Source organism: Rattus rattus, chromosome 2, assembly GCF_011064425.1.
Source record: "Rattus rattus isolate New Zealand chromosome 2, Rrattus_CSIRO_v1, whole genome shotgun sequence".
In the NCBI taxonomy this organism is placed as follows: Eukaryota; Metazoa; Chordata; class Mammalia; order Rodentia; family Muridae; genus Rattus; species Rattus rattus.
Genome location: NC_046155.1, coordinates 157,389,261 through 157,417,190, shown reverse-complemented (window position 1 = coordinate 157,417,190; position 27,930 = coordinate 157,389,261). Strand labels below are relative to the sequence as shown.

Below are 27,930 nucleotides of genomic sequence, written 5' to 3'. Positions count from 1 at the left end.
CGGATGATGCAATCAGAACAGTAGTTAAAGCATGGGGCACCTATGAAAAGCATTCCTTGGTGTGTCAAGGATGGTCACCGGCTTTGAAGATAGCACACATTCCTTTGTAAACAGAAAAGCTAACAAAAATGTGGGCAAAGAGTCTGTGGGTTTCTTTATGCACATTTCATAATAGGTTTACTTATGCAAATTTGTGGGCAGGCATGCAGTGACTGGTGTGTCCTGTCCACCAGCTCAAGGTATAAAAAGGGGAGCACGGGGGAGATGCTTCATTCACACCTGGGTCACTTGTTCTTCACTGTCTATACAACTTATCCACTCCCTCTCCACACCTGCCACCATGACTCGCTTTTTCTGCTGTGGAAACTACTTCCCAGGGTATCCTTGCTATGGAACCAACTTCCACGGAACCTACAGAGCCACCCCCCTGAACTGTGTCGTGCCTTTGGGCTCCCCCCTGAACCATGGCTGTGGAACCATCTACAGCTCCCGCAACTTCTGCTATGGTGGCGTTAGTAACTTCCAGAATCCAGGCTGTTGCTATGGCAGCAGCTTTTACAGGCCCTGGGGCTCTGGCTCTGGCTTCGGCTACAGCACCTACTGATGGACCAACGGCTCTGGAGACTACAGGACCCTCAACCAGCTACCGTCCCAAGAAACAACCTGAAAAGCAATGTCTGCCTCCCAGCCTCCCACTGCGCTTGCAAGACACAGACACAAAACACTGTGGTCTGGTTCTTCAGTAATGCTGAGCGGGAGCCCATCTCCGAGCTGAAACTCATCTACAGCTAAGAGAAGCAAGACGCGCTCTTTCATGAGAGGCTGGAAACTACATCAACATAAATGTATTTCCAGTTGGGGTGTGTGGGCAGGGTCTTAGTGCTAGTCTTCCAATAAATTTGTTTCATGCATTATACATACATTTGTTCTGCTCTTTTGTTTTGTCCGCTCTTGAATTCATCAACCACTTTCAATCCCCAATGGCTGATCTTAACTACAGTCCACAGTGGGTATGGCTGAGGATCAGTGCTCTCCTCCAGCAGTGTGCATAGCACCTTCCAGCACTGTGCAAGCTAGCAAGCAGGGGTGAAGCTTCCAGGTCGGTCCCAGCTTGATTTCTCCACGTTCTGTGACCCAAGTATAGGGTGTCTTCGGCAATAGGGTCTTAGCATCACGTTCTGGAAGGTAACCAAGAACAATGGTACTAACCTTAATGTTGTTGGGTCCTCACTGGCCAGGAACTCCAAAGGAAGCAACCAGTTCCTTGCTCTTGGCTTTTTATCTTTTAGCCTCTAGTGTCAAGGATGGTCACGGGCATTGGCTAGGTGGGGCATTGTTGCCTTATTTATTCATGTTTGTGCGCGCGTGCGCATGTGTGTGTGTGTGTGTGTGTGTGTGTGTGTGTGTGTGTGTATGAAACAAGGCCACCAGGCCACCAGTGTAAAAGTGGTATGACTATCAAGGAAATAAGAGTCACTCTCTGACCGAACTTAAGACCCACTCCACAAGATCAAGAAACTCATACCTGGCACTATTATTGGGCCAAACTCCCTGGAGGAGAACCTAGCATTATTTTACTAATTGTATTTAACATAAAACCAAATGCTAATGATATTATTATACCCACAGATCAATGCATCCCTCAACACTTATCTGAGAAGCTCGTACTCATAACAGATGATGATTAACACAGAGACCCACAACTAGCCGAGATGCAGAGAATAAAAGAAAGATGCTTAGGCATCGAAGAACACACAGGCAGCACCTCCTCTGTCCGTCTGAGGCTCGGGAGACCATTGCAGAAGAGAAGACAGAATGAATGTAAGAGCCGGAAGCAGCTGCTGGCTATCAGGAAACAGTGTCTTGTGGGCAGAATGGGGCAGCTGCACATATGTATTCACAGTGGTTGTGGCAGTGTGTGAAATGCCTGTTAAAGCCCAAGCCAGAGAAGGTCTCTGCATGTAGATAAGGGCTGGTCACACAATCTCACCTAGGCTGTAAGGATATTGACAATTGTCAGCTGTTGGGAGAGGGAAGAGGATGTCTCCCCTAAGAGTGTCACCCCTGGTCAGTTGACCACACAACTGTGGAAGATAACACATCTAAGAATATTTGGGCAGCACAAACTGGCCTTGAAGGACTCAAAACAAACAAACAAACAAACAAAAAACAAACAAACAAGGGTGCAAAAGGGAGAGGGGACAAAGACTATGATAAAAACACATTGTGTGAAACTTTAAAGAGCAAATGCAAATAAATGTAGAAGAGTGAACTGTCCCAGACTTAGTCCAAACAACCGGCAGTTGTTACTTTTAATTAGACAAATAGTTCAGTGCAGAGTGATCATTCTCTTAATATCTGTACTGTTTGCTTTTGTGAGACCCAAAGACCGCAGATTGAGGAGTTAATTACAATTAACTGGATTCAGCTTAGAAACTCCTAAGGTGTTAACGATAAAGTGAGGCTAACTATTGAACTCATATGGTGTACTTCCCCCTTTTCAGTAGGTGGGTTTCATTTTCTCTGACTTCTTCACCTCTAATTATACGGATATCTAGTAAGAAAAATGAAGTCTTTTCTCTGGAATGATGGGTACCATCAAGAGCACTCGAGATGGAGTGAGGGGTACACTGGCAATCCATTCCCTGTCCTGTTCTCAGGTTAGGTTCTGAGCTGAGAACCATTCATTCATATGTCAAGTGTTTGTTATACTCTTACTCTAAGAATATGCTCGATTAATTGTTCATGGACTGAACTTGTTAAATTTCTGCTTTATGAGAGTAAATGTGGTATGGTCCATTATAAATCTCCTATACTCATGCATGAAGAAGTATTTGCTCTGGGTTTCTGCTTTATAAGAGTAAATATGGTATAGACCATAAAAAATCTCATATACTCATGCATTAAGAAGTATTGGCTGTGTCTTCTGGTCCCAGGTGCTGCAGGAGCTGCTGGTTACAGTACAGACATGGCCAAATCTAAGAACCACACCACACACAACTAGTCCATCAAATGGCACAGGAATGGCATCAAGAAATCCCAGTCACAAAGATACAAATCTCTTAGGGAGGTTGACAAGTTCCTGAGGAACATGTGCTTTGCCAAGAAGCAGAACAAGAAAGGCCTGAAGAAGATGCAGGCCAACAATGCAAAGGCAGTGAGTGCTCGAGCAGAGGCCATCAAGGCCCTTGTGAAGCCTCAGGCCGTCAAGCCCAAGATGCCAAAAGGCCCCAGCTGCAAACTCAGCCGTCTGGCTTTCATTGCTCACCCCAAGCTTGGGAAGAGGATTTGAAGCTACACGGCCAAGGGTTGTAGACTCTGCCAACCAAAGCCCAAGGTTCAAACCATGACAGAGGCCAAAGCTCCAGCTAAGGTCCAGGCTTCAGCTCCAGCTCAGGCTCCCAAAGGTGCCCAGGCCCCTGTGAAGGCTGCACAGAAAAGGCTCCTGCCAGTGTGAAGACGGACGGCTGTGACACACCTACCTACATGCTATTTGCAGATGACCAGTGTCCTATGCTGTTTTTACAAATAAACTTGAGGCAAGATCTGTTAGAGGGGCAGGAGGAGTATTGCCTCCAATGGAGATGACATTAGCCAAAAGGAGCAATGAATGGGAGATAAAACCTGAAGAGACCACCTTCAGTAGGTAGGCATGGCTTCCAGTCGAGGGATAGGCCCACCCACCCGCCTCAAAGTTTTTAACCCAGACATGTTCCTGCCCAAAGGAAAGGCAGGGATAAAAAATGGAGCAGAGACTGAAGGAAGGGCTGACCTGGGACTGCCCCACCTGGGGATCCATCCCACCTGCAGACACCTCGCCTGACACTGTTGCTGTTTCCAAGAGGTGCTTGCTGACAGGAACTGGTGTGACTGCTCCCTGGGAAGTTCTGCCAGCACCTGACCAATGCAGATGCAGATGTTTGGTTCCAACCATCAGACTGAGCGTGGACACCCTGCTGGGGGAGGTGGCAGAAGGACTGGAGGAACAGAGGGGGATTGAACCCCATAGGAAGAACAATGCTGGCTGACTGAACCACCCAGTGCTCTCAGGGACTAGACTACTAATCAAGGAGTGTACAGGGAGAACCCCAGGACTCTAGATACATAGGTAGCAGAGGATGGTCTTGCCTGACAGCAATGGGAGGGGCACCAAAACTCCTTGGTCCTGTGGAGTTTTGATGCCCCAGCACAGGGGGAAATGGGTGGGTGGATGGGAGAGCACTTTCCTAGAGGCAAAGGGTAGGGTGTAGAGGGTTGATGTGGTATGACGGGTTGTGTAGGGATAACTGGGAAAGGGATATTATTTGAGATGTAAATGAATGGAATGATTGATAATAAAAAAAAAGTATTGGCTCTGGGCACTGTGTTTAGTCCTTTGAAACTATGTAACCATTCCACAGGTAGAGCCTGACTTGGAAGCTGAATGTCTTCAAGAGGGAATCCCTTCAGTTGGTAGACACTCACTATGCCATGACAACACTGGGCACCACTCTAAGTTCTAGGGGCAATGAGATAAAACACAGTCTCCCTAGTTGTTCACTATTTAATATGAAAGCCATTAAAAGGGTGTTAAATCCACGATTTAATAGTAAAGGGCATTAATAGTCTCCTTCAAAGTATGTCAGTCACTCTACAGTTTGCACTGAGGCAAGGTCTTTTGCTGTTGTTCTCCCCCACCCAACCCACAGTGCACATTCACTGAGAAACTTTCAGTCAGTTGTCTGGAATTGACGCTGGTAGCTCCCTTTCCCCTCAGGGCCCAAACATGTATAATGTATGTCTCTTTAGTGTTCTTCAGTCTGGATCAATCCTCAGCCTTTATGTTTCTTGGCATCAGTCAAATTGAAGACTATGGACCAAATGCTCTGTTGAAAGTTCTTGGCTTTCCTTGCTACTGAGTCATGTGGTGCATCTTGCAGAACCAAAGAAGTGAAGCTGTGACCTCAGTGCTCCTCACCAGAGCTGGACTGTGTTGGCTTATGCAGATTTGGTTGATAATATCAGTTCATCTCTAAGTTTCTCCCCTGTAAAGTCATTTCCCTATTTAGAAATAACATTTTTTTTAAAAGTCTTATTGCATTTACCATTTAGTATTGTGCTTTTCTTCTTCATTTGTTGCATTTGCTTATTTTTTTTTATTTCAACAAATATTGACACTGGTTCATAGTTTCTTATTTTACTTAATTGTTTACATTAGTTAATATTGTTGTTGAATGTACTATTCAGAGTATTCTGGACATGGAGGTAAAGCCCATACCGGCTCCTATGTCTTGTGAAATGGCCTATGTCCATATTAGATGGTTTCACTTCTTTGCAGTTCAACAAACTAGTCCAAGAACTCTTCTCGGACTTTTTTTTTTTTTTTTTTTGTGGTTGTGTGTATAGGGTTTCCCAGAATCCTGAGTTCCTTTGTGAGAATGAATTTGGGAAACATGAACTATATCCATGTTAAGTGTTTGCATTGCCGCACTGTCATTGTTGAGTATTCTCATTGACATCACAATGTAAGCTACCACAGTCTTACAATTGTAGATAATCGTCCATTTATCATGGCCTGCTCTTAAGATGCTCTGCAAGGCTACGCATTGAACAGAGTTCACTGACAAGCAGGATCCACTTTAACGTGATAGAGACCAAGCTTTAGTCTAAACAATAGACCAGGCTGTAAAGCACAGGTCACTAGTGACCCTGTTAATTTTCATTCCCAGTCTTCCAGTCTTTAGCTGATTTTTTTTTTTGCTACCTTGTCCATGTTTCTGATCTAGTCCTAGTGTCTGTATTACTATTTTCCTCAGAATTTGAAGGAAACATTTGCTTACTCCTCTCTTTATGTTCTCTCTCTCTCTCTCTCTCTCTCTCTCTCTCTCTCTCTCTCTCATGTCTTTTTAACTGTTTAATGTTAAATAGTTACATATATGCATATTTATAATACATATATGTATGCTTGGGGCTGACAACTTGCTCCTGGATAATTGATTATGGTCGTCCCTCTCTCAGCAGTCATTAGCTGTCCATAGCTCTCATCTAAGGGTGGGGCCTTGTGAGATTTCCACCCCCCATCCATACTGGCATATGACTTGGTGTTGTTATGACATAGGTCTTCCTGGGTAACCATGGTGTTGGTATTTCATGGGCGTGGCTTTCCTCTCATAGAGAAGACAGTGCTTGGTAGCAGACAGTGTGGTTCTTTGGTTCTTACAATCTGTCTGATGTTTCCAGAGACGTAGGTAAATCACCTTGGGAAGGCCACACCATCCATTATTATCTTCGGTTTGATAAAATCAATGGATTTCTTTAGTAGTCTCCATTGCTCTCTCAGTTAAAGCTGTCCCCTCCCCTCCATCGTATTTCTCTCCTCATAGCACCCGTGTCTTACTACCCTTCTTCTAGAGGTCTTCCATCCCATTGTGGTCTCCCCTTACCTTCCTAGTTTCTTTGATTATGCCAAGTCACTTATTTAAATCTAAAGAGTCAGAGCTAAGATCCACACTTATAAGAGAACATGTGACATTTGTTTTTCTGGGTCTGGGTTAAATTAGTATATTTTCTAGTCCCATCTACTTAACTGCATCTTTACAGTTGAATGGAATTCCGTTATGTGTGTGTACCACATTTTCATCATTAAGCCATTCATTGAAGGGCATCCGGGTTGTTTTCTTTTCATAGCTATCATGACTAGAGCTGCAATGAGTATGGCTGAGCAACTGTGCAGTCAGATGTCAGTTCCTCTGAGCAGATTCCAAAGAGTGAAATAGCTGGGTTAAATGGGGATCTACTTTAGGTTTCTGAAAGATTTCCACCCTGATCTGCATAGTGGCTGCACCAGTCTGCATTCCCACTAATATCCAATCAAAGTTTCCCTTACCCCACATTGGAACCAGTGTGCCTTGTCAGTCTTTTTCTTTATCTTGGCTATCTATCTTAATTAATTAATTTAATTTGCATTTCCCTAATTGCTAAGGATTTTCAGCATTAAAAAGTCATTTCTTAGACATTTTTATTTGGAACTCTATGTGCAAATCTATAGCCCACTTTATAATGGGGTCTTTATATAATTCTTTGATTTTTGCACTCTTAGGATGGATAAATATGAAAAACTTTGAAGACTTTAACTGGGAAAAAAAGAAGAGGGGGTAATACCTGAAGGGAGTGGGAAGCAAGAGGGATAAATAACACCACGGATGTTTGAAAGAGCCACAAGGAAACAGTATATTTTTACTTAAAAATAGTTATACTATATGCATTAAATGGTTTAAATGAAGTTAATCCATTTGTGGTGATAATGCTCTTCCCAAAGCTATAGACCATCTAACAAAAAATTTGGTGCCAGATATGGGAGTCCTCTCTTTTAGTTCTTGGTCAAGGGACTCCACAAGATTCCAGAATCAATATAGGTATTTCATATGACTACATCCCAAAATGTAAAGGCGAGGGCCCAATTGCTGAGGACACTGCACACGTTGAAAACAGGACTTGAAGGAATCAAGCTGGAACTGACCCAATGACCTCTTCCCCAAGGACAACCTCTCTTAGTATCTGGAGATGCCATGCAAATGCTAAGGGAGAAAAGCTCTGCAGCCTTTCCTTCTTTTCTGTTTCCTCCTTTCCATCATGCAGAAGTCCACCCCCTCGACTGGTACAGTCACTGCAATTCGTCCTAGTCAGTAACAGCTTATAAAATGTGTGAATAGAATTTTATTTAAATCTGACAAATATCTTGGGAGAGACTGGTTTCAGTTGACAACGTTGCTAGAGATTAATTTGTCCCAATGGGTAAATATTTAGCAAATGGGAAAACGAGTCTTGAACTGATAGTACCAAGATGAAGAAGTCTTTCTGGTGCTGCACATGCTGACCGGCTTGCCATTGACAAGAAAAGAAAAAACATTAGCTATGGGCTTGCCAATTGATTCATAACTGACATTAACAAGATCTTTCAGAATGGTCACATGCTTAAAAAAGATTAAGTAATTATTAGTTTCCATTTTAAATCTCAGTGCCAAGTCCTATGGTATTTCTTTTTCATTATGTCTAAGAAATGACATTAAATCTTTGTTCCTAATGTTTCTGCCTCAATTCATGCTTCATCATTTCTTGGTGTATCCTTATCTTAGGTATAGATCTATTCTACCTGCTAGTCTTTAATCCTTCTTCCATAGATACACAAAACAAGCTAAATGTATAAGTAAAATGTAGCTAGCTCTCATAAGTTGTTTAGGAATATAAAATTTTCCTCATAGTCCTCTGAAAAAGGAGCAGTCAGAAGTGCACAGAAGCCCACTCTTTTCTCTAGGCTCAGTTCCCCTCAGATAAGAGGGGAGTTTCATAACTCTTTGTTCTCTTCTACTCTCTTCTAGAAAACTCCTACAGAGCCTTCAGGAAGTCTTACTCAACTTCTAGTAACCTTTCCTGTTCTACTTTAGAAGATATGACTCAGTTTATTAATATTGTTCCATTGCATTGACGGGATCTCCACTGAAGTATCTTCCACCAACTGCAGGAATATACTTTTACTCAGTGAAGTTAGATCTCTTAACTTGTTGCCCTATGACTCCATGACATTGGAAACTGCAGGGCATCTCACCAGAAGGTGTCTCTAGGGATTGTTACAGAGTTTGGTCTTGGATTGGGTGTTCTGGAAGGCACTGAGGGAAGTAGGAGAATTATTTGCATTAGAGACTATAGTAGTTGTATATTTCTCTTGTAACTACCACAGATTCAGCAGCTTAAGGCAACATACGTTCATCTTCTCACTGCTCTAGAGGTTGGGAGTTGAAAGTGGCTCTTCCTGGGCTCAGAGATAAAGTCATGGAAAGTTAACATTCATTCCAGAGTTCCTAGAAGACAGTTGGTGAGTTTCAAATTTCTATAGGAAACCCACCATTCTTAGCTTGTACACCCTCATTCTTCAAAGACAGCTGTAAATCACTCCAAGATTCCAGCACTAGTTTCCCTGGCTTTCTCTCCCACTTAGAAAGGTTCTTGTTACTGCATCAGGGACAACTAAGACAAAATACAAAAACCTCCCACCTCAAGGCCAGCTTATTGCCAACCTTATCTTCTCTTGTGTGTCCAGCACATTGTAGATCTCAGGGATTAGAGTCCTTGCTCCTCTGAAAGACCATTACTATGCCTACCTCAGGTACTGTTTGGAAGGGAGCTTGAGACCATAACTGCTTGTGTTGATAAGTTTTACTTAAGAGCTCGAACAAAGCTCACGATGTAATTGTTGTAATCATTGCTAAGCTCACTGGGTAATGTCCTTCCTTCTGTTTGTTTTCAGACACGATTATGAAATGGTCCTTGCAAGGGTTGTGTTACTATCTTATCATCCTCGATTGACCTCATCTGATTTGGAGTTCTAAAGGCTGTTTATGGGAAGGGGATTAGCATGCTTGTTCCCATTGCCTCCAGGTGACCTGGTCTCATTTGAGTTCTGAGGCTGTGAATAGGAGGAAGGGAGTGGAGACTCTGATCCTCACTGTCTCATAGTGACCTCATTTGACTTGCAGTTGTTGGGTCGGGAAGAAATTTCGAAAGGTTGTGCTTGGGAAGAAAGGAATGGACACCTTATTTGACCATCAGTCTTTCTGGGTTGTTAGTGATTCCCCAACCCTGCCACCAGTGCCTTCATTAATGGACAGCTCCGATTTTCTCAATGTTTTTGTTCATTTTGTAAATTTCTCCAGGATAAGCACTGTGTTACATTTAGCACCATTTTTTACACCCTTATTAAATATCAGCTGAAGTAATTAAATTATTTGCAATTTTGTAGAAAAAGTCAAATCCATTGCTACTTACTTAAAATTTAGTCTACAGACAAGAAACACAGACATCACTGGGAAGCTTACCCAGTGCAGCATCTTGGGAGCCTCTGCTGTCAAATTGGACTTGCGACTTTAATAAGAGTCTCAGGTGATCTGTGTGCACATAAGGTTTGAGCACCAGTCCTGTCTTACTGATTTCATCCCACAGGCAGGAGAGGAAGATGCCTCTCATTGTTGACTCCTAAACTGCCAGTGAGAGCATTACCATCCTCACCAAAAAGGAAGTTTTCTTCTCAAAAATTATTTCTATTATAACTTTCTTCTCTTTTCACTGCTATTATGGGAAAACTGGATCATGTGATTTATTTCCCAGGAGAGTATAAGAATACCAGTTATAATTGGAGCAGGAGAGCCGTGTGTTAAATAAAGGGAAATTCTCTTGGTTCTAAGGCTTCCTAGGCAGGAAGCTCTTTGGGTATTCTACAATGTCTCCAAGTGCATTAAATATTGTTGTCGCTGAGAGTGTGCTGTTATTTCTTACACACCAATTTTTATTGTAGCGTCTTGTCTCTGCGCCTTCTGACATTACCTTGAGAATGCAATTTGATCTATTTTATACAGTTTATTGTTTTTTCTGTCTTTCTAATCATTCTCCTGTCTAAAGAATGTCTTCTGCATGTACACCTTACTGTTTCTGGTTGGAAGCTTCTAGGTTCAAGGCAGTAGGATGCACTTTTAGAACTGTTAAGTCTTTACTTTGGTGTGTGTGTGTGTGTGTGTGTGTGTGTGTGTGTGTGTGTGTGTGTGTAGGTGTGTGTAGGTCAGAGGTCAAAGTCAACCTGAGTTGCCAATCCTCGGGGACATTCTTCCTTTTGTTTTGTAAAAGACTCATTGGAATTTGTTAAGTAGTCTGGGATGGCTGTGTAATGAAGTCTGGGGTTCCACCTGTCTAGTCATGTCCCCAGTTCTGTGATGACAAGCACGAGCACTTTTAACATGGATTTTGGGGCTAACCTCAGTCTTCAAGCTTGCACGGTAACACTGCACTAGCTTAATGACTTCCCAACCACGGCATTCTCAAATGGAATAGGACGGTTCGGCATACTAGTTATGGTCTTAGTTTTAAAGTTAAGATCTATATTAAATTTCATCATGCACTTTGGCCAGTAAAGACCATAAAGGATTGCCAATGGCAGTGGATGGGTCTTTCCACTGCACTGTTTGGGGAGAATATGGTCCTCATCTCAAGGATCATGAGTGGAATACTCCACATGTGGTCCAGAGGCCAATGAATGATTAGTCAATGTCAAACTTCATTCAGCAGTGAGGCTGGGCCTGTCTTAGAATGTTTGAAGGAACTGCTCCCCACTAACCAACACATTTACATTCCTTTAGGTGTTTGGCTTCATGCTACTTTTATGTTGTGTAAGCAGACCAGGGCTCTCCCAATTCAAAGAGTAGAATGAGTTAGAAGAGAGACCATCTTAGCCTACTCATGATGAAAAGCTTATGGTCCCCAAAAGAGAAGCTGTGTTTTCCTGGCAGTACCCTTTTCATGTTGGTATGAATCACACGTGAGGTTTTTGTCTGCAGGAGTCAGGGAGCCTATTTCACACCCAGGCATTGTTGTGGTATTGTGCTATTTCTTTAGAAAACCACACAAGTTCTACATCAAATAGTAAGCCTTACTAATGAAACTCATGCTTGATAATTAATGAACTTGTCTCACCAAATGTGGTTAGCCCTGAGGCACTGAGGTAGCATTTCAAGGTGTTGAAATGATGTCTTAGGTTAGCACCTAGGCTTAGTCAGCAGTTTGATGTTATCAAGTGACATATTTTTGGCATATGGCCCAATATTCATAGTATCATGTAAAACACACACACACACACACACACACACACACACACACACATACACAGAGAGAGAGAGAGAGAGGCATACACACACACACACACAGAGAGAGAGAGAGAGAGAGAGAGAGAGAGAGAGAGAGAGAGAGAGAGAGAGAGAGAGAAGAGGATCACTGTAGCTCAAACTGTCCTTGAACTTGCTGTAAACCAAAGGATAACTTTTGTCACCTGGAGCTCTTGCTTTTACCTCCCAAATGCTGGGATAACAGGGCTGTAGAACCATTCCTGACATGGCAGCTACATTTGACTTGATGGCGCCTTGACTTTAGCTCTACCAATATTTGAAGCAGATAATTCTTGTTGAGGAGAGTGGCCCTGCACATTTTGGGATGGTTTTCAGGGTCTCTAGCTTCTATCTATTGCTTTCTAAGTAACACACTCCTCCTTTCTTTCAGGCATGACAAAATGCCTCTCAGCATTGTAAACATCTGGAGAAGGGCCAACTTGCTTATAGCAGATCAAATCACCTCTGCTTATAAAGCCTGGCTGTGACTGGGTCCCTCTCTAGTTCCTCACTATTTTCTATGTTGTTAGAATAGTTGTCCTCAGATACCTTACTACAGGGAACTGTGTATCACTCTAGGTATAACCGTGTGCCACTTTCATGGGAATCACCTGGTCTCCCTAATGATGGAGGTTTTCTTGTCCCTACCCCCAACCATGGAAGCACAACACACAGAACCGGAATTGAGAAGTATTCATCCCAAAGAGCATCTTGGGGATTCTCATACAGGTTAACGTTTCAGACAATTATGGAGCTCTGGCACCATGATGAGCGTAATATGCATTCAGCAATTCCCCTCTGCTGTTCATATCTCTGCTTTCTCTTTTAAAGGAACGGGAGGTGGGAGTTCATTAGTGGATCTTAGCAGGATTGTAATGAGGTGCTTGGAAGAGCATCCCACAGTGACATGCCTAAGTGAACAACTTATAAAAACAGAAGGTTGAATTGTGACCTTGGCTTAGCTGGGACTGTGATGGGAGACTCCTAAGGTGCAGAGTGAGAAGTCCCAGGAGGCCAGCTCATCTCATTTTGCAGTTGAGAAACTTGAGCCCTAAAATGTAATTTGCCAGCATTCTTGCTGCAAGTGAGTGTCCAACTTAGGCCTAGACTGTTCTTTCAAGAATTAATTCAAGTAATGTATATGAAAACCTGCATCGTAGAAATCCAGATGTGGGAAACCCATGTAATTAAAAACATCACTTTTGTTCCCACGGAAACAAGCAGAGAGCTCTTAGGCACATCAGAACCGCTTAAATGGTGGCTGTGATAAGTAACTGGTGTGAGAAAGATGGCTGGCTGACATGAGACTATATGTAAATGTTAGACGAGGGGGATGGGAAGGCATAGCCCCCTCATTCACTCTTGTGAATTGGCTGGTATTTGAAGTTTGCAGAGGTAAAAACCGTTTCATGCAGAGCAAGCACCATGTGCTGAATCTTGAAAATGAGCAGATACTTGCTAAGTCAGAAAGAGTAACACACAGAGAATCTTTGTTTTGTTTTGTTCTCTGTTTTGAGATAAGGGCTTACCGTGTAGGCCTGCCTGGCTGGAACTCACTATGCAAACCAGGTGGCTTCCAACTCACAGGGAACCCCCTGCCTCTGCTTCTCTGAATGCTGGGATTAAAGGCACCTGGCACCCCACCTCACTCAAACACAAGGAATCTGAAGTAGTATGAATTGGAGGCTTTTACATAATCATAAAAATGAAGATACAATCTTTATTCCGAGAATTGTGGGTATTACAGATATACTTTTGTTTTCTCCGAACGCAGTTAATTTATTTTCTGTTTCATTCAGGTGCATTCCTTTTCCCAAGAAAAGCTGTTGAATGCTGTCTGATTTACTCTCAACATCTGTTCCGACAGCCGAGAGACTTGAGTCCTTCACTTTATTAAGGGCCTGCATTGCATTTATTGATTTGTCTAAGGGGAGCCATTTTTTTTCTTTTTTTTTTTTTTTTTTTTTTTTTTCCGGGGCTGGGGACCCGAACCCAGGACCTTGCGCTTCCTAGGCAAGCGCTCTACCACTGAGCAAATCCCCAACCCCTAAGGGGAGCCATTTTTATCCTATGGTTTATGGTGCCCTTATAAAGCCACTGAACTGAATCTGCTAGGATCTTACTGAATAGATTTGCATCTATACTCATGGGTTTATAATTCTCATGGTGTGTGGAGCTTTGCCCGGCTTCCTGCTCAGGATGATGTTGGATTTGATGAGTGAGCTTGGAAGCATTCCTGCTACTTCAGCCTCAGGAAGAGTTTGAGAAACATGGTTGTCAGTTGTTCCTCCATTCAACAGTGACGTCATCTTCCTCCATATTTAATATTTTTTTGGGGGGGCAGATATTTCACTATGATTCACTCTCATTGGTCATTATTGACTTGCTCATATTTGATCTTTCTTTCCTATTTTTGGTAGGTTACATGCTATAGGAATTAACCTATTTTCTTTCAGAATACCTAATCTTTTGACTTGATCATAGTGGTTTTTAGGGTTCTATATTTAGGATCTGTATTATCAGTGATAATAACTTTTCTTTTGTTCCTCATTTTATGTAAATCTTCTATCTTATTGTCTGGACAAGCCATTGTGTTGCTCTTTCTAGATGACTTTGTCTATTGATCCTCTAATTGTTACTTTTGCTTTCTCTCTTCTACCAACTTTGGGCATTGTTTAATTGTTCTGATTCTTTGAAATATGTGGTTGATTGGTTTGTACTTTTTTTTTAATATTTAACTTTTTATTGGTACTTTCACAGGACGCAACCCAATCCCACTCATCTCCTGTTTCTTAGTAACCCCCACCCTCCACCCTTGCAACCTCCCCCTTGAGAGAAAAACAAATCTCACTGAGGAAGCTGTAGTGTGTGACAGTGTGTCCTACAGTACACCCTTTTGCGCACACTTCTTGCAGAAGTTCATTGCAATGAGTCATCAGTCTGTGACTTCTGTTGCAGTATCAATACTGGGTCCTCACCAGGACTCCTCTCAGATATCTTGCTACTTCCCTGTGTCATGGAGGGCCTGCAGGTTTGGATCTCCAGGAATGGTTCCTTTGTGTGCTCCAGCAGTTCATAGATGGTGTGCATTTTGGGTTGGGTGAACTCAAAGCCCTGGATCTGGGTCTGGGTGTTAGTTGAGTTGGCCATCCCACCAGATTCCCTACACCCTCACCACCAGGGTGAGTTCTTCTGCAGTGCTCACAACCTCAAGGCTTATTCACTCACCCCATGCCAGTAGCTCTGCTGTGCTGCCCAATCGAGGTGCAAGGCCCACTCTCCAGAGTGCTATAGTCAGTGAAGGCCAGGGCCAGCTCCCTCACTCTTAAGAACCCAGGGCCAGCTCCCCACCTGCTGCAGATGGCAAAAAGCAAAGAGGGGTGAGAGCATCTTTCCCTTGACCATGCCACTGAATGGTGGGCAGATTAGGGGCAGGGCCAACTCTCCGGAAAGCCCCACAACCAGGGCCAGCTCTACTCTGCTTCCTGGGCCAACGGCAGGGCCTATTCTCCTGATTGCTGTTCAGGGGCAGACCCAGCTCTCCTCCTCTCAGGTCTTTGGGGCCAGCTCTTCTATAATGCCCAGAAAAGGGGTGGGGCCAGCTCTGCACAGCTCTCAGACATCATCATGGCCCCAGACCAGGGACATCTGCCTGGTCTTTGGTGGTAATAGACCCCATTGCTATAGGGCCACAAACCCAGACATAGCCCTCAGCAGCAGTATGGGTCAGGACCTCACCATGGACTTAGGTGGCATTTCCTGGCTACTCACATCAGGCTGTTCCCTAATACCCTTGACTCTGCAATTCCAGGTCTTCTCTTTATTGTGCACATATCTTTCTGCTTCCCTTTCTCTTCCATCTCTGAGGCAGGGTCACCACTTACTTGCTCATCTTACTGGTGCCTGGGGCCTCTGGTTGTCTGGGGTTGTCTCAGGCATGGTTTGCCCATTTGGACCCTGTGACACTAGGCAGGGGTGATTTCAGAGGTTCTCTGTCCACCTGGGTCAGATGGCAGTGGGCTAGAGGTGTAATGTAGAGTTTATTTCTAGAAATGTTTTCTCTTATTACTCCTTTGGTTGCATTTCATATATGTGTTTCATATATTACTGTTTCTGGTTCACTGTCTGAGTGGAGAAGGCTGAACTTAATTTCGTCCTATTTGTAAATTTTTAATTTCTTCAATTGTCAATGCCCAGTTTCATACTACCACAGATAAAAAGATTAACTCATATCACTTCAGTCACCCCACAGTCCCTGTGTCCTAGCAGATGACTTACCCTGGAGAACGCCCTGGGTGTGCTTGAGAGGAATTTCTGTTTGGCTGCTGCTAAATGAAGTTCAGATCATGTCTGTTCAACCATTTGGTCTAAAGGGGGGTCCAGAGCCAGTGTGTCCTCACCGGTTTTCTATCTGAATGACCTGCTGGTTGTTGAGTTGAGATATTAAAGTCTTCTGTGGTTGTATTGCTGCCCATTTCTCCCTTTGGATTTGCTAACATTTGCTTTATATAATTAAGAGCTCTGATGTTGCGTACAGACATGTTAACAAGGGTTAATTTTCTTGATCAATTTCCTCTTTATTAACACAATGGACGCCCTTTCATGTCACAGTTTTTGAAGAATGTTTGATGTGATAAATGTGGGTCTCTTTCCACTTCCTTTTGCTCTCCAATTGTGTAACTCCTTCCATCATCTCTTAACTTTCAGTCCAACTGTGTCCCGAAAAGTGAAGAGATTCTCGTGCAGACCGAGAACACTTGGGTCTTGTTTGGTATTCGTTCAGCTTCTCAATGCCTTTTGACTGGACTTCAACATTTATATAATTGGTAAGTCGCCGTTTACGAGCTGTTCCCTGGCAGCTTTATACATTTTTGTTTTTATTTCTGGCTTTGTTTTTTGTCAGCTAATACTTTTCTGTGTTGATTCATTTTTTTCCCCTTCTGGTTTCCATAAGCACTGTAGATACTCTTTAGTGTCAGGAGGGTTACATACAAAAAACTATTTTAAGTGGCCTCCAAACTTTGATCTTACACACAAATGCTTGGGCGTTTTTTCCTCTCCTACTTTTATGTTTTTTGATGTAAATATTTACAACTTTTCATAGTGTATAACCACTACAAATTATGTGGCAGTTCTTTTTAATGGTTTTTTATCTTCTAACTTCCACCCCAGAGTTACAACTTCACCACACTTGTAATACTAGAGTGCTCTGAGTTAAACAGTGTGCTGTGTTTTACCAGGTAGTCTGTACTTTCATAGGTTTTCATATTTGTAATTATTATCCTTTGATTTAGGCTGGAAGAACTCCCCTTAGCATTTTTATTTTTTGTGAGCATTTCTTGGCCACAGATGATTTGGACTTACCAACTGGGGAGGGCTGCTAAGGTCACTGGAAAGCAGGTCCCTGGGGCCTCAGTGGATTCTGCCATGTGGCTGATTTCCACAGTTCCTGCCTTTCTTGTTCCCAGCTGTTTGTGGATGTCTCCTTGGTGATTTGCATGAGTTACAACTCCAGCAAGCCCTTTGAAAGGCTATAGAACCTGTGGATTTACTTTATCTATTTTCTTGTGAAGAGTCCCCACACACTTGGAAGTTATCTCCCAGTCTTGAATTATACATGTCTAGGGGATGGTATGGTATGAGCAAAATAATGCTGTTGTCTTTACTTTAAATAGTTATTTTTTTGGATTTTGTGATTATAATATAATTATATCATTCCCCTTTCCTCTCTCCAACCTCCCCTGAATATCCCCTTGCTCTCTTTCTAATTCATGGCCCTATTTTCTTTAATAGTTGTGATAGACCTCTCTCTCTCTCTCTCTCTCTCTCTCTCTCTATATATATATATATATATATATATATATATATATATATATATGTCTAATGTTACTTATTTGTATACATTTTCAGGGATGAGCATTTGGTATTGAATAACCGATTGTGTGCTCTTCCCAGAGGAAGACTATTTCTATTTCTCCCATTCTCAGGACTCTTTAGTTCCCTGTAGTTCTTTGTGTAGTGTAGAGGTCTCATGAGCTTCCTCTTTCCACATTAGTACATCAATTTATGCAGTTCCTGTTTAGCTCATGTTTAGACAGTCATACTGGTGAGCTTCTGACATTGCTAGAAGACACACTCTCACAGCACATTCCCTGATCCTCCGGCTTTTACGGTCTTCCTTCCTCATCTTCCAAAACAGTTCTTGAGTCTTAGGTTTAGGAATTGTGTTATAGATGTATAAATTGAGCTGGGCTCCGCAACTCTGCATTGTCATTGGTTGTGTTTTTTTCTGTAATGTTCTCTGTTGTAAAGACAGATGAGGGATTGGGACTACACTCATCTCTGGGCATAAGGACAGATAATTAGAATATAGTCAGAATCTTTGATGATTTTGTAACATTATGGGTGTTTCAAATCATTTCCCCTCATTACCCTCAGGGTTTTGTCTCCAACATGTTGCTAAAGCTTCTTAAATGGTCTCCCAAGTGATCCTAATACAATTCATGGATAGCCGATTTGGTCGTTGTTGTCATTGTTGTTGTTGTTGTTGTTGTGTGTTTGTGTGTGTGTGTGTGTGTATGTATGTATTTATGTATGTATGCATGAATGGTGATGGGGAAAAGGCAGTAATATGATGCTCTGCCATTGGTTTTCCATGTTACTTGTATTGAAATCTTTTAAACTATGTGTGTGTGTTGTATAATAAGGTTTGTTATATAATAATAAAGGTTTGTTGTCTAAACATTTTGGCTGTGGGTAGCAGACTGAAAAAAGTAATTTTATGTCCTCTTTAGAGATGTTATTAGTGTATGTTTTTATAACTCATTCAATATAGTTTGTGTTGCCCATGTACAGGGTCATCCACTGGAGAGTGGCCAACTGACCAGGGACAAAATCCCCCCTCCTACCTCAAAAAACCCTCCTTTTTCCCTAGTGCCATAAACTCTCAATAGCTCCTCAACTAGAGATAGGAACTTTGAACACGAACATATTGAAGTGTTTATTGGCCTGATCTTGTGCAATGCATCACCATCGCTAAGACTCCATGAGTGTAATGGCTTTGTCATGTGGAGATGACGGTCAAAGTAGTCCTTTCTGACATCACTGCCTTTCATTCATTCTTCTACATCCAAGAGTCCATTGAACCACAAGTGATTCCTGGAAGGCAAATTCCTTAGGGAATTTGCTCTTAATTACTTTTTTTTTTTTTTTATTACAACAGACCCAACTGTTTCCTTTACCAGTGTTCAGTAGTAAAATGTGAATTTTCAAGATAAAATCAGTGCATCTATTCCTTCCATGATGGAGCTTTGCTGGTCAGCCCCCACTTCTTTAGGTGGAATTGTACCTTCTCTCCTTTGGCCCTTTTAGAGTAGGACACATAACATGCATTTCATTGATCATTTGTGAATGATTCATTGATCATTTCAACTGTAGTTATCATTTTCACCATATTTTACAATTTCCAGCATCTAATGATTACCTGGAACTCAAGAAATATTCAGTTTACAACTTTTAAAATACACCTTTGCTTATTGAAAGATAATTTTGTATTCTAGGATGAACACTGTTGTATTGAATCTCATTAGTGGTCTCGCGGCGTAGCCCCATGGTAGCACTTGTCTAGAATGGTCAGGATCAGAGCCTTGATTCCTAACACCCCTCTCAAATATTGTCATTCCGTATGTGACTATATGCTTTTCTCTTCCTGAGACCTGATGTGACATGTTGGGAAGGGGGTGCAGGGGAGACATTTGAGCTATCCTTGGTTTGGGTTAGTGCTGACTGGTTCAGATTCCTTCAGAAGAATATAAACAAACACAGCAAAAATATAAACAGCCCCTTCTACTTGTTGAGCATGTTTAGTGAATTAGGGAACTAGATAGAGGCTTTACACCTGAAGCTGCTGGGACTTCTGAAATTAGTGCACATTTCTTTTTCCTTTGCAGAGAATCAAGAAACAGGATTTCTCCCACTTTATCTTTACACATATTAAAGTTAACTTAAATAGAAGACAAGAAATAAAAATGAAATACAACTGTTAATTGTACAACACTTAGGAAGGGCATTGAATGAGAAAAACACCCCGAGCTTGCAAATGACTGTCCAGCAACCACCTCTCAAATATTGTCATTCCGTATGTGACTATATGCTTTTCTCTTCCTGGGACTTGATGTGACATGTTGGGAAGGGGGTGCAGGGGAGACATTTGAGCTATCCTTGGTTTGGGTTAGTGCTGACTGGTTCAGATTCCTTCAGAAGTTTTCTACAACTCAGTGGACGCCATGATAAAGTCCAGAGAGATGTCTTTCAGGGTCTGAGTAGGCAGAAATTAAAGTACAGACACACTTAACTTGGAATAGATGGGTTAGGTTACTTTGGTTCTCAGCCACTTCTGTATCCAACAATGCTACTCCATAAAGGCACAGCTTCCAGAAATTCTCCTCTCCACGACTCTGCCAATTCATCTGGACTAGGCATTGTGAGCGTTCATGGCTAAAGATTATATCCCAGGGTGCATCTCTGTTGTCACATCCAGTTCGGGATGATAGAGGGAACAGCTTGAAGTGACAGTGCCAGAAGTTTGTTTATGGGAAATATAGAAGTTTCTCAGGCAGCTAAGTAGTAAAAACAGTATTTAATTAATTAGTTAATTAATTAATTAAATTGTGTTTTACCTTTGCACTGATTTTGCATTTATATTGTTTCCCTTTTCATGAGGAAGGCTCCCAACATGTCCAAAGATCAGACCGTGGAACCTGGATCCTCTTTGAGAATCATATATTAGAAAAAAGGCTTTCATATATTCAATCGAGGTTTAGTAGGCCATTATTTTTCAAAATGGCTTGTTGAGAAACAATGGGTTTTCCTGAAAATTTCTCTATGCATATTTTCTGTATGAATTGTGAATAGAATCCAGGCTATTTTCTATTAAAAGGGGTTATGCTTGTTTAAAAGGATGGCATATATAAATTCTTCACTCCCCACTGTCACTCACACACAAAGCTGGCAAGAAATCAGCAATGGCAGAAATCAGCATGCGCCAGATTAGATGGGGAGTGGGGGGTGGGAGAGGAATTTATTTAATAAGGCCTTTATGATTGAACCTTGGCATTGATCCAAATCTTTTTTTCTGTTATACAATATATTTCGTTTGATTTTATTCCATCCCAAGCATACCTGTATTTTTGTTATTTGATGAAACAACATGATGATGGTTGCAATGTATTATAACTCATTCCAAGGATTTTAGGGAATGTATTCTAGTATCTTTACCTTTATGAATGAAGCTAAGGGCAATTTTCTGGCCCCCTTTGGTAGTACATCACATGAAGAGTTTCAATTTTAAGTTCTGAATCAGCATAGGAGCACCCTGTTTATGAAGCGGGGTGGTGGGGCAACTCTGTGTTTTCAGAATTGTTTTTGCTGTAATTAAACAATTAGTGGTTAGAACACTGGCATAGCTTTGAGTTTCTCAGAGGCTCATTTTGTCCTTGGAATCAACCTATGCCCCCTTGGCTGTTGATAGAATAAAATCACGTCTGGGATGTTAAGTAAAGTCTGAGGGCTGGTCCGTAACAGGTTTCTGGTTTGTATTGTCTGGCTTGATCATACTTTGTTTTCTATTTCATGCCATGTGCCCTCATCTGTGGTACTTTTGTAAGTCTCATATAAAATTCCATGAAAGGAAGGCTCCCTGAAGGTTTTGGGAGAATGATGTTACATCATATATGGTCCAAGACAGTTTTGATAACTCTAATCATCCTCCAATTCCTATTTGTGTACTAAATCTCCACTCAAAGGAGACTGGTCTAGGCTTCCCATTCTAGGGCAAATAATCATTCTAAAAATGAAACGGATAACATGTATTTCACTCATTGATCATTTCCAAGGTAGCTACCATTTCTCACTCACTTTTACAATCTCTAGCATCTAACAATTACTTGAAATTCAAAAGATGTTCAGTTTATGGCTTTTTAAAAAGTATGATGATGAGTTCATAGTATCATTTGACGCATCATAAAAATTATCATATTTTTCAGATAAAATGCTCTCACTTGATCTAATAGAAGAGTAGTCTTCATTTTAGGATAAAGATTTCTATCATTTTTATTGTTTTTTTGCCATGTTGCTACTTTAAATATTGCCTGAAATAGTGTATTAGATCAACAAATCAGACTGGAATGACATTAGCATTGGGATTCATCAACAAACGATACTTTGATGTCACAGATTTTTTTAATTGCAGGGGTGGTATAGACATGTACAGACATGTACTACTAGATATGATTCTAATGGGGGTCTAACCAATTAACTTTTCCACACAGGTTAGTTTCCCGCACAGATTAGCTTATAAATGGGGGAGGTCTGTGGTAAGTATCTTACACACTAAAAAAAAAGTCAATAAAGGAAGAATTCTTAAATCCAGCAAATGGTAAGAGAGACACTGATTCTGAGACAAACTCATAGCTTTACTATTTGACTTAAAGTGTCCAACACACATCTACTGAATTCTAACTGTGCTTGTGTAAATTCAGAGCAGGTGATGACTGGATTAGATCTAACAACATCGGACTCTTTCTTGGCGTTACAAAGCCTGCTAACTGAAATTATATATAGGGTCTGCGAGACCAAGCGCTTTTGAAGTCCCTGTAATAACCCATTTTGGAAGGCACATAACTTGTTTGATGGAATCGTCTCCTTGCATTGTATCACAAAGAGCTTTCTCATAGACTCTTAGGCAAGAGCATGGCAAATTAACGAGCTTTGTGTAGTGCAAATTGGTCTCAAGAATGAAAATGAGGGCCCTGTGTTTTCTTAAGCCACACCTCTCAGTCAGGGTATATAAAGGCCATCTGAGCCTACAGAATCCATCACACTCACTCCTCTCCTACCTAAGCCTTCCACTCCTGACATCATGTACTACACCGACTTTGAGGGCTCTGTCTTCCCAGGATGCTACTGGGGCAGCTACGGCTACCCACTGGGCTACAGTGTTGGCTGTGGCTATGGTAGCACCTACTCTCCAGTTGGCTATGGCCTTGGCTACGGCTACAATGGCTGTGGGGCTTACAGAAGATACTGGCCATATGCTCTCTACTGATTTGCTGTGATCCCCTAGGCACAGATCCATCTCTTCATGAAGGCTCCATGGTGCCTCCCGGTTCCAGCTTCACCTCCTTTTATCCTTTGCTCATCAACCTCTCCCAAGAAGCCGCTTTGCCAGATCTTACAACTGAGTCTCCAACAAAGGAACTGAACATCTAGTTGATGCCTTACTCTGCCTTTCCTGGATGCTTTCTATTGGGACTTTTCCAGAAGCTTGGCAACCACTGTAGCACGTGTTGCTTTTGAGTATGTCAAGACTCTCATGATTCCCTGTCATGGTGAAGGTGTGGACGTGTCTGTCAAATTCTCAATAAATTTGTCTGAGCTTGCACAGCATTTCATTCCTTGAGTGGAGTTTCCTTTCTTGGTATGTGCATATTTTCTGATACATTCAGTGGGGAAGGGAAGCAGGTTTAATTTTAATGACTTAGCCTTAGGAGTTGTGAAGAGGCAAATAATCCTTGATCTTGTGTGATAAATTGGCAAGAGGGTGGTTACTATTCCCAAAAAGAGTTGCTTCACTGGGCTTTTCTTATGTTGTGAATTATTTTGGCATGGAAGCTGGACCGGAGTGAGACAGTGAAGGAGGGATTTTATGAGTCTGACGTCTCTCATGTCAGGTATACATTGTTTGGCCTCCCCCTTTTATCCCACTGTCCCGGCCTTTCTCCAAGTAAACCAGTGCAGGAGAAACTTCCACAGGTATTCCGTGTTAGTGTAGATGAAACTCACTGTGATCTGTCTCCCAGGGAATACCGATTGCAGAGTTTAGCACCATGTCCCCTCTTTAAGGACTCTGGAGCATTAAGTAATAGAGAAGGTACACACATCCTTTGAGAGTCTGAGATTCTGTTAAGCGAAGCAATAAATTCCCTGTATCAAATCATCTTAGATGTCTACTTTATAGCTTAGAGACACCCAGGTTAGAGACAATGATGGGAAGCTTCTTAATCTTTGAAGAATCAATATTTGGTAGTGAGCTGCACTATTAAAAGATATGAGCTATAACGAATGAGTATCTCTGAAGATATATCAGCCTTTCTCTGTGCTCCATTAGAGAAGAGAGCAATAGCTCTTTTAGAAGACATGTCGAAAACGTCTCAATCCTTCTGTTGAAAACATTTTGGGTATGACACAAATATTCCTAGCAATGGGCAATTTGCCTGAATTCTGCGTATTCACTGACTATCTGGAAACAATTTTACTGCATATCATTCAGCTAAATAGGTAAAAATTGGAGAGATCATATAAGATAATTTTCTTCAACATATTTCATCCAAAAAATGTATTTCAGCAAACACTAAGTTCAGAAATACCTTGTAGCATATCAATTTTTGTTTTAAAAACAACGGACATCATGACAGCCAGTGCAACCTTCTTATAACCACAACGTTAACTCATGCTAAGAACTATGATTTAGCTCAACCTGCAAGTTACAATAGAATAGGTAAAGGGAGATTTAAAAAAAAAATCAACTAATTGGAATGAGGAAATACACTGATTTGGAATGATGACTGACTGCTATAAAATTTTGGGGCTCATCAGATATCAGATATCATCTAATCCAGTGCTACTAAAGCATATGTAAGCAGGAAAGGAGCCTGCATATCTGATGTGAAATGTAAATTCTCATGCCTCATCTCTAGCGATCCTGATTTGGTACACAATTGGATAAGGTCCAGGGATTCTGCAGCTTTTATTAAACATCTCAGGGATTCTAGAGGTGATGTTGCACCTATACTTTAAGGAACACTGTTTTGGTGCCACTCTACATGCATACACATACATCCCGTGCATATATATACATGCACAGATATACACACATATGCACAGACTATAGTCTTTCTATCTATCTATCTATCTATCTATCTATCTATCTATCTATCTATCTATCACCTAAGTATGTATGTATGATCTATGTATCTATCTATGTATTTATATATTTATTATTATTAATTCATTATTATTTATATATTTTTATGTCTATCATCTATTTGTTAATCATCTATCATCTACCTGTCTCTATATATCTATATCTATTTCTATATCTCTATCTCTCTATCTCTCTATCTCTCTATCTCTATCTATCTATCTATCTATCTATCTATAGAGGGAGAGAGAGAGAGAGAGAGAGAGAGAGAGAGAGAGAGAGAGAGAGAGAGAGAGAGAGAGATATTATTCTTGGATGAATCCTGGTATTTTTAGAATTCTGTGATGAGTTATTGCACTTTCCAGCTCTTGTTTAAACCTCAGGCAGTGTGATTTCCACTCTGTTTATGATTTTTCTTACTGAACATATCATGATGTCTCATGGACACTTTCTCTCCATAAAAGGAGAGGTGTTTGAATGCTTCAAGGTTCTTCAGAAGTTATTTTTAACATGTTTACAATCTACATATCCAACCATCTCTGATTAGCTGTGTCCCAATTTTAAGTTTTCTATTCATTTTAGGTAGACCCTCTACTTGGGCCATTAGACCTTGAAACTTCTTGGATATTGAGCAAGAATAACTCATCAGTGGCAACTGAATATGAGAATATTAATATCTATTTACCCATCTTGGTTCACAGGGGTGTTCCAAAGTCCTGAGATCATTTTAACAGAATATCTGCTGCTACTATGTCTTAGTGAACATTTCCCAGTGGTCCATAAAGTTTGTTTTGAAGATGCTTATTATCAGTCCTTCCTTCGAGGTTAGGGAAGTATTCTCTGAGTGTCATTTTGTATGTGACGAGTGCATCTGGTCATATTAACCTGTATAAGTGCTTCCCATAAAACAATACAGTCAGGAATCTGAAGAGAGCAGAGTCTATTAGATGTAAGGCATCTCATAATCACATTTCATTGTTCACACATTTAAGAAAAATAATAAAATGATTTTCCCTCCCACTCATTTTACTCTACTGGTATTTTATCTGTTCATGGTGTATGTAGTATGAACTCTCTGAATTCCCAGAAAAGCAGAGGATTCAAGCTTGTAAGGCAAAGTCAGCTTCTAATTGGCTATGGGAATAGTTTCTCGTTACAGAGATCAAGAGAGATCCTCCACAGCACAGGGAAACGTCCAGTCAAAGAATTCATCCTTCTAAAGGTGAACATGGCTTCTATTCCAGATTCATTTCCTCTTCTCATTGTCACTCTTCCCCAACGCAAATGAATACCTAAGGAAGATAACCAAACACTTTACAAAATCAAATTCTATTTACTTTATAAAAACAGCTGGGTTTAAGTCACCTTTTTTATCCTGTGACAAAATGATTGGAAAAACAATTGTAGGGCAGAGAGCTTTCTTTTGACTCATGGTTTCAGAGGACAGCACAAAGGGGAAGGTGTGGTACCAGGGCTCCATTTTGGTAGGTGGGGGAGCATCTGTTCACATACAGGTAGACAAAGAAGCAGAAAAAGGTCCAGAAGTGGGTTAAACCCTCCACCAACCTGATCTTACTGGACCATTCCTGCTATGTAGGCTGCAGTTTCCAAGGTTCTGGAGCCTCTCAAAAACAATGCCATACAGTGGGAACTAAATGTTTGAACACAGGAACCTGCTCAGAACATTTCACATTCAATTGCTAACAATTTCAAATATAGAAGAATAAATGTATAACACAAATATTTTCTCAAATATTATTTTCTCATCTAAAGAAAGTTTCTCTTTACAATTTGATAATAACTTCAAACACAGAGAGTAAACCAGAAAGTGAAGATGTTTCATTCTTTTTCTTTCTTTTTTTTTCCTTTTTTTCATCTTTATTAAATTGAGTATTTCTTATTTACATTTCAAATGTTGTTCCCTTTCCTGGTTTCCAGGCAAACATCCCCCTAACCCCTCTCCTTCCTCTTCTATATGGGCTTCCCCTCCCCATCCTCCCCCCATTACTGCCCTCCCCCAAGAATCCCATTCACTGGGGGTCCAGCCTTGGCAGGACCAAGGGCTTGCCCTTCCACTGGTGTCCTTACTAGGCTATTCATTGCTACCTATGCAGTTGGAGCCCAGGGTCAGTCCATGTATAGTTTTTGGGTAGTGGCTTAGTCCCTGGAAGCTCTGGTTGGTTAGCATTGTTGTTCATATGGGGTCTTGAGCCCCTTCAAGCTCTTTCAGTCCTTTCTAAGATTCCTTCAATGGGGGTCCCGTTCTCATTTCAGTGGTTTGCTGCTGGCATTTGCCTATGTATTTGCTGTATTCTGGGTCTGTCTCTCAGGAGAGATCTACATTCAGTTACTGTCAGCCTGCACTTCTTTGCTTTATCCATCTTATCTAGTTTGGTGGCTGTATATGTATGGGCCACATGTGGGGCAGGCTCTGAATGGGCGTTCCTTCAGTCTCTTTTCTAAACTTTGCCTCCCTTCCCCTCCTAAGTGTATTCTTGGTCCCCTTTTAAAGAAGGAGTGAAGCACCTGCATTTTGGTCATCCTTCTTGAGTTTCATGTGTTCTGTGCATTTATGGTAATTTGAGCATTTGGACTAATATCCACTTATCAATGAGTGCATACCATGTGTGTTTTTCTGTGATTGGGTTACCTCACACAGGGTGATATTTTCCAGTTCCATCCATTTGCCTATGAATTTCATAAAGTCATTGTTTTTGATAGCTGAGTAGTATTCCATTGTATAGATGTACCACATTTTCTGTATCCATTCCTCTGTTGAAGGGCATCTGGGTTCTTTCCAGTTTCTGGCTATTATAAATAAGGCTGCTATGAACATAGTGGAGCATGTGTCTTTGTTATATGTTGGGGCATCTTTTGGGTATATGCCCAAGAGAGGTATAGTTGGGTCCTCTGGTAGTTCAATGTCCAATTTTCTGAGGAACCTCCAGACTGATTTCCAGAATGGTTGTACCAGTCTGCAATCCCATCAACAATGGAGGAGTGTTCCTCTTTCTCCACATCCTCACCAAGGATGCTTCATTGTTAATGTGATTCTGATATTTGATTTCCTAGCCATCAAATGATGACTCCTCTCCTCTCAGTGATTCAAGTTATGATTGATTTGTCTAATGGACATGTTCTAATTGTACATGTGAAAATAAGGTATATTTTGAAACCATCTATCCATCCATCCATCCATCCATCCATCCATCCATCCATCCATTCGCCCATTCAACCAACCAATCAACCATCTACCTAGTCATTTCT

At 41.3% G+C, this 27,930-nt stretch overlaps 2 protein-coding genes and 1 pseudogene across 2 annotated transcripts; all 3 read left to right on the top strand.

Moving 5' to 3' along the window:
* The first annotated feature begins 297 nt into the window (after positions 1-297).
* On the top strand, positions 298-916 carry LOC116894405 (keratin-associated protein 7-1). Its single transcript, XM_032896112.1, has one exon. It carries the CDS (start codon positions 341-343, stop codon positions 602-604), a length of 264 nt encoding a protein of 87 aa, XP_032752003.1. The 5' UTR covers positions 298-340; the 3' UTR covers positions 605-916.
* Positions 917-2,968: 2,052 nt separating this feature from the next.
* On the top strand, positions 2,969-18,761 carry LOC116893351 (annotated as a pseudogene).
* A 3,841-nt stretch (positions 18,762-22,602) lies between these two features.
* LOC116894404 (keratin-associated protein 8-1) lies at positions 22,603-22,788 on the top strand. Its single transcript, XM_032896110.1, has one exon. The coding sequence runs from the start codon at positions 22,603-22,605 to the stop codon at positions 22,786-22,788; it is 186 nt and encodes a 61-aa protein (XP_032752001.1).
* The last annotated feature ends 5,142 nt before the right edge of the window (positions 22,789-27,930 follow it).

Excerpts from the sequence above, each read along its gene's own strand:
- LOC116894405 (XM_032896112.1), top strand. The coding sequence starts at position 341 with ATGACTCGCTTTTTCTGCTGTGGAAACTACTTCCCAGGGTATCCTTGC.
- LOC116894404 (XM_032896110.1), top strand. The coding sequence starts at position 22,603 with ATGTACTACACCGACTTTGAGGGCTCTGTCTTCCCAGGATGCTACTGG.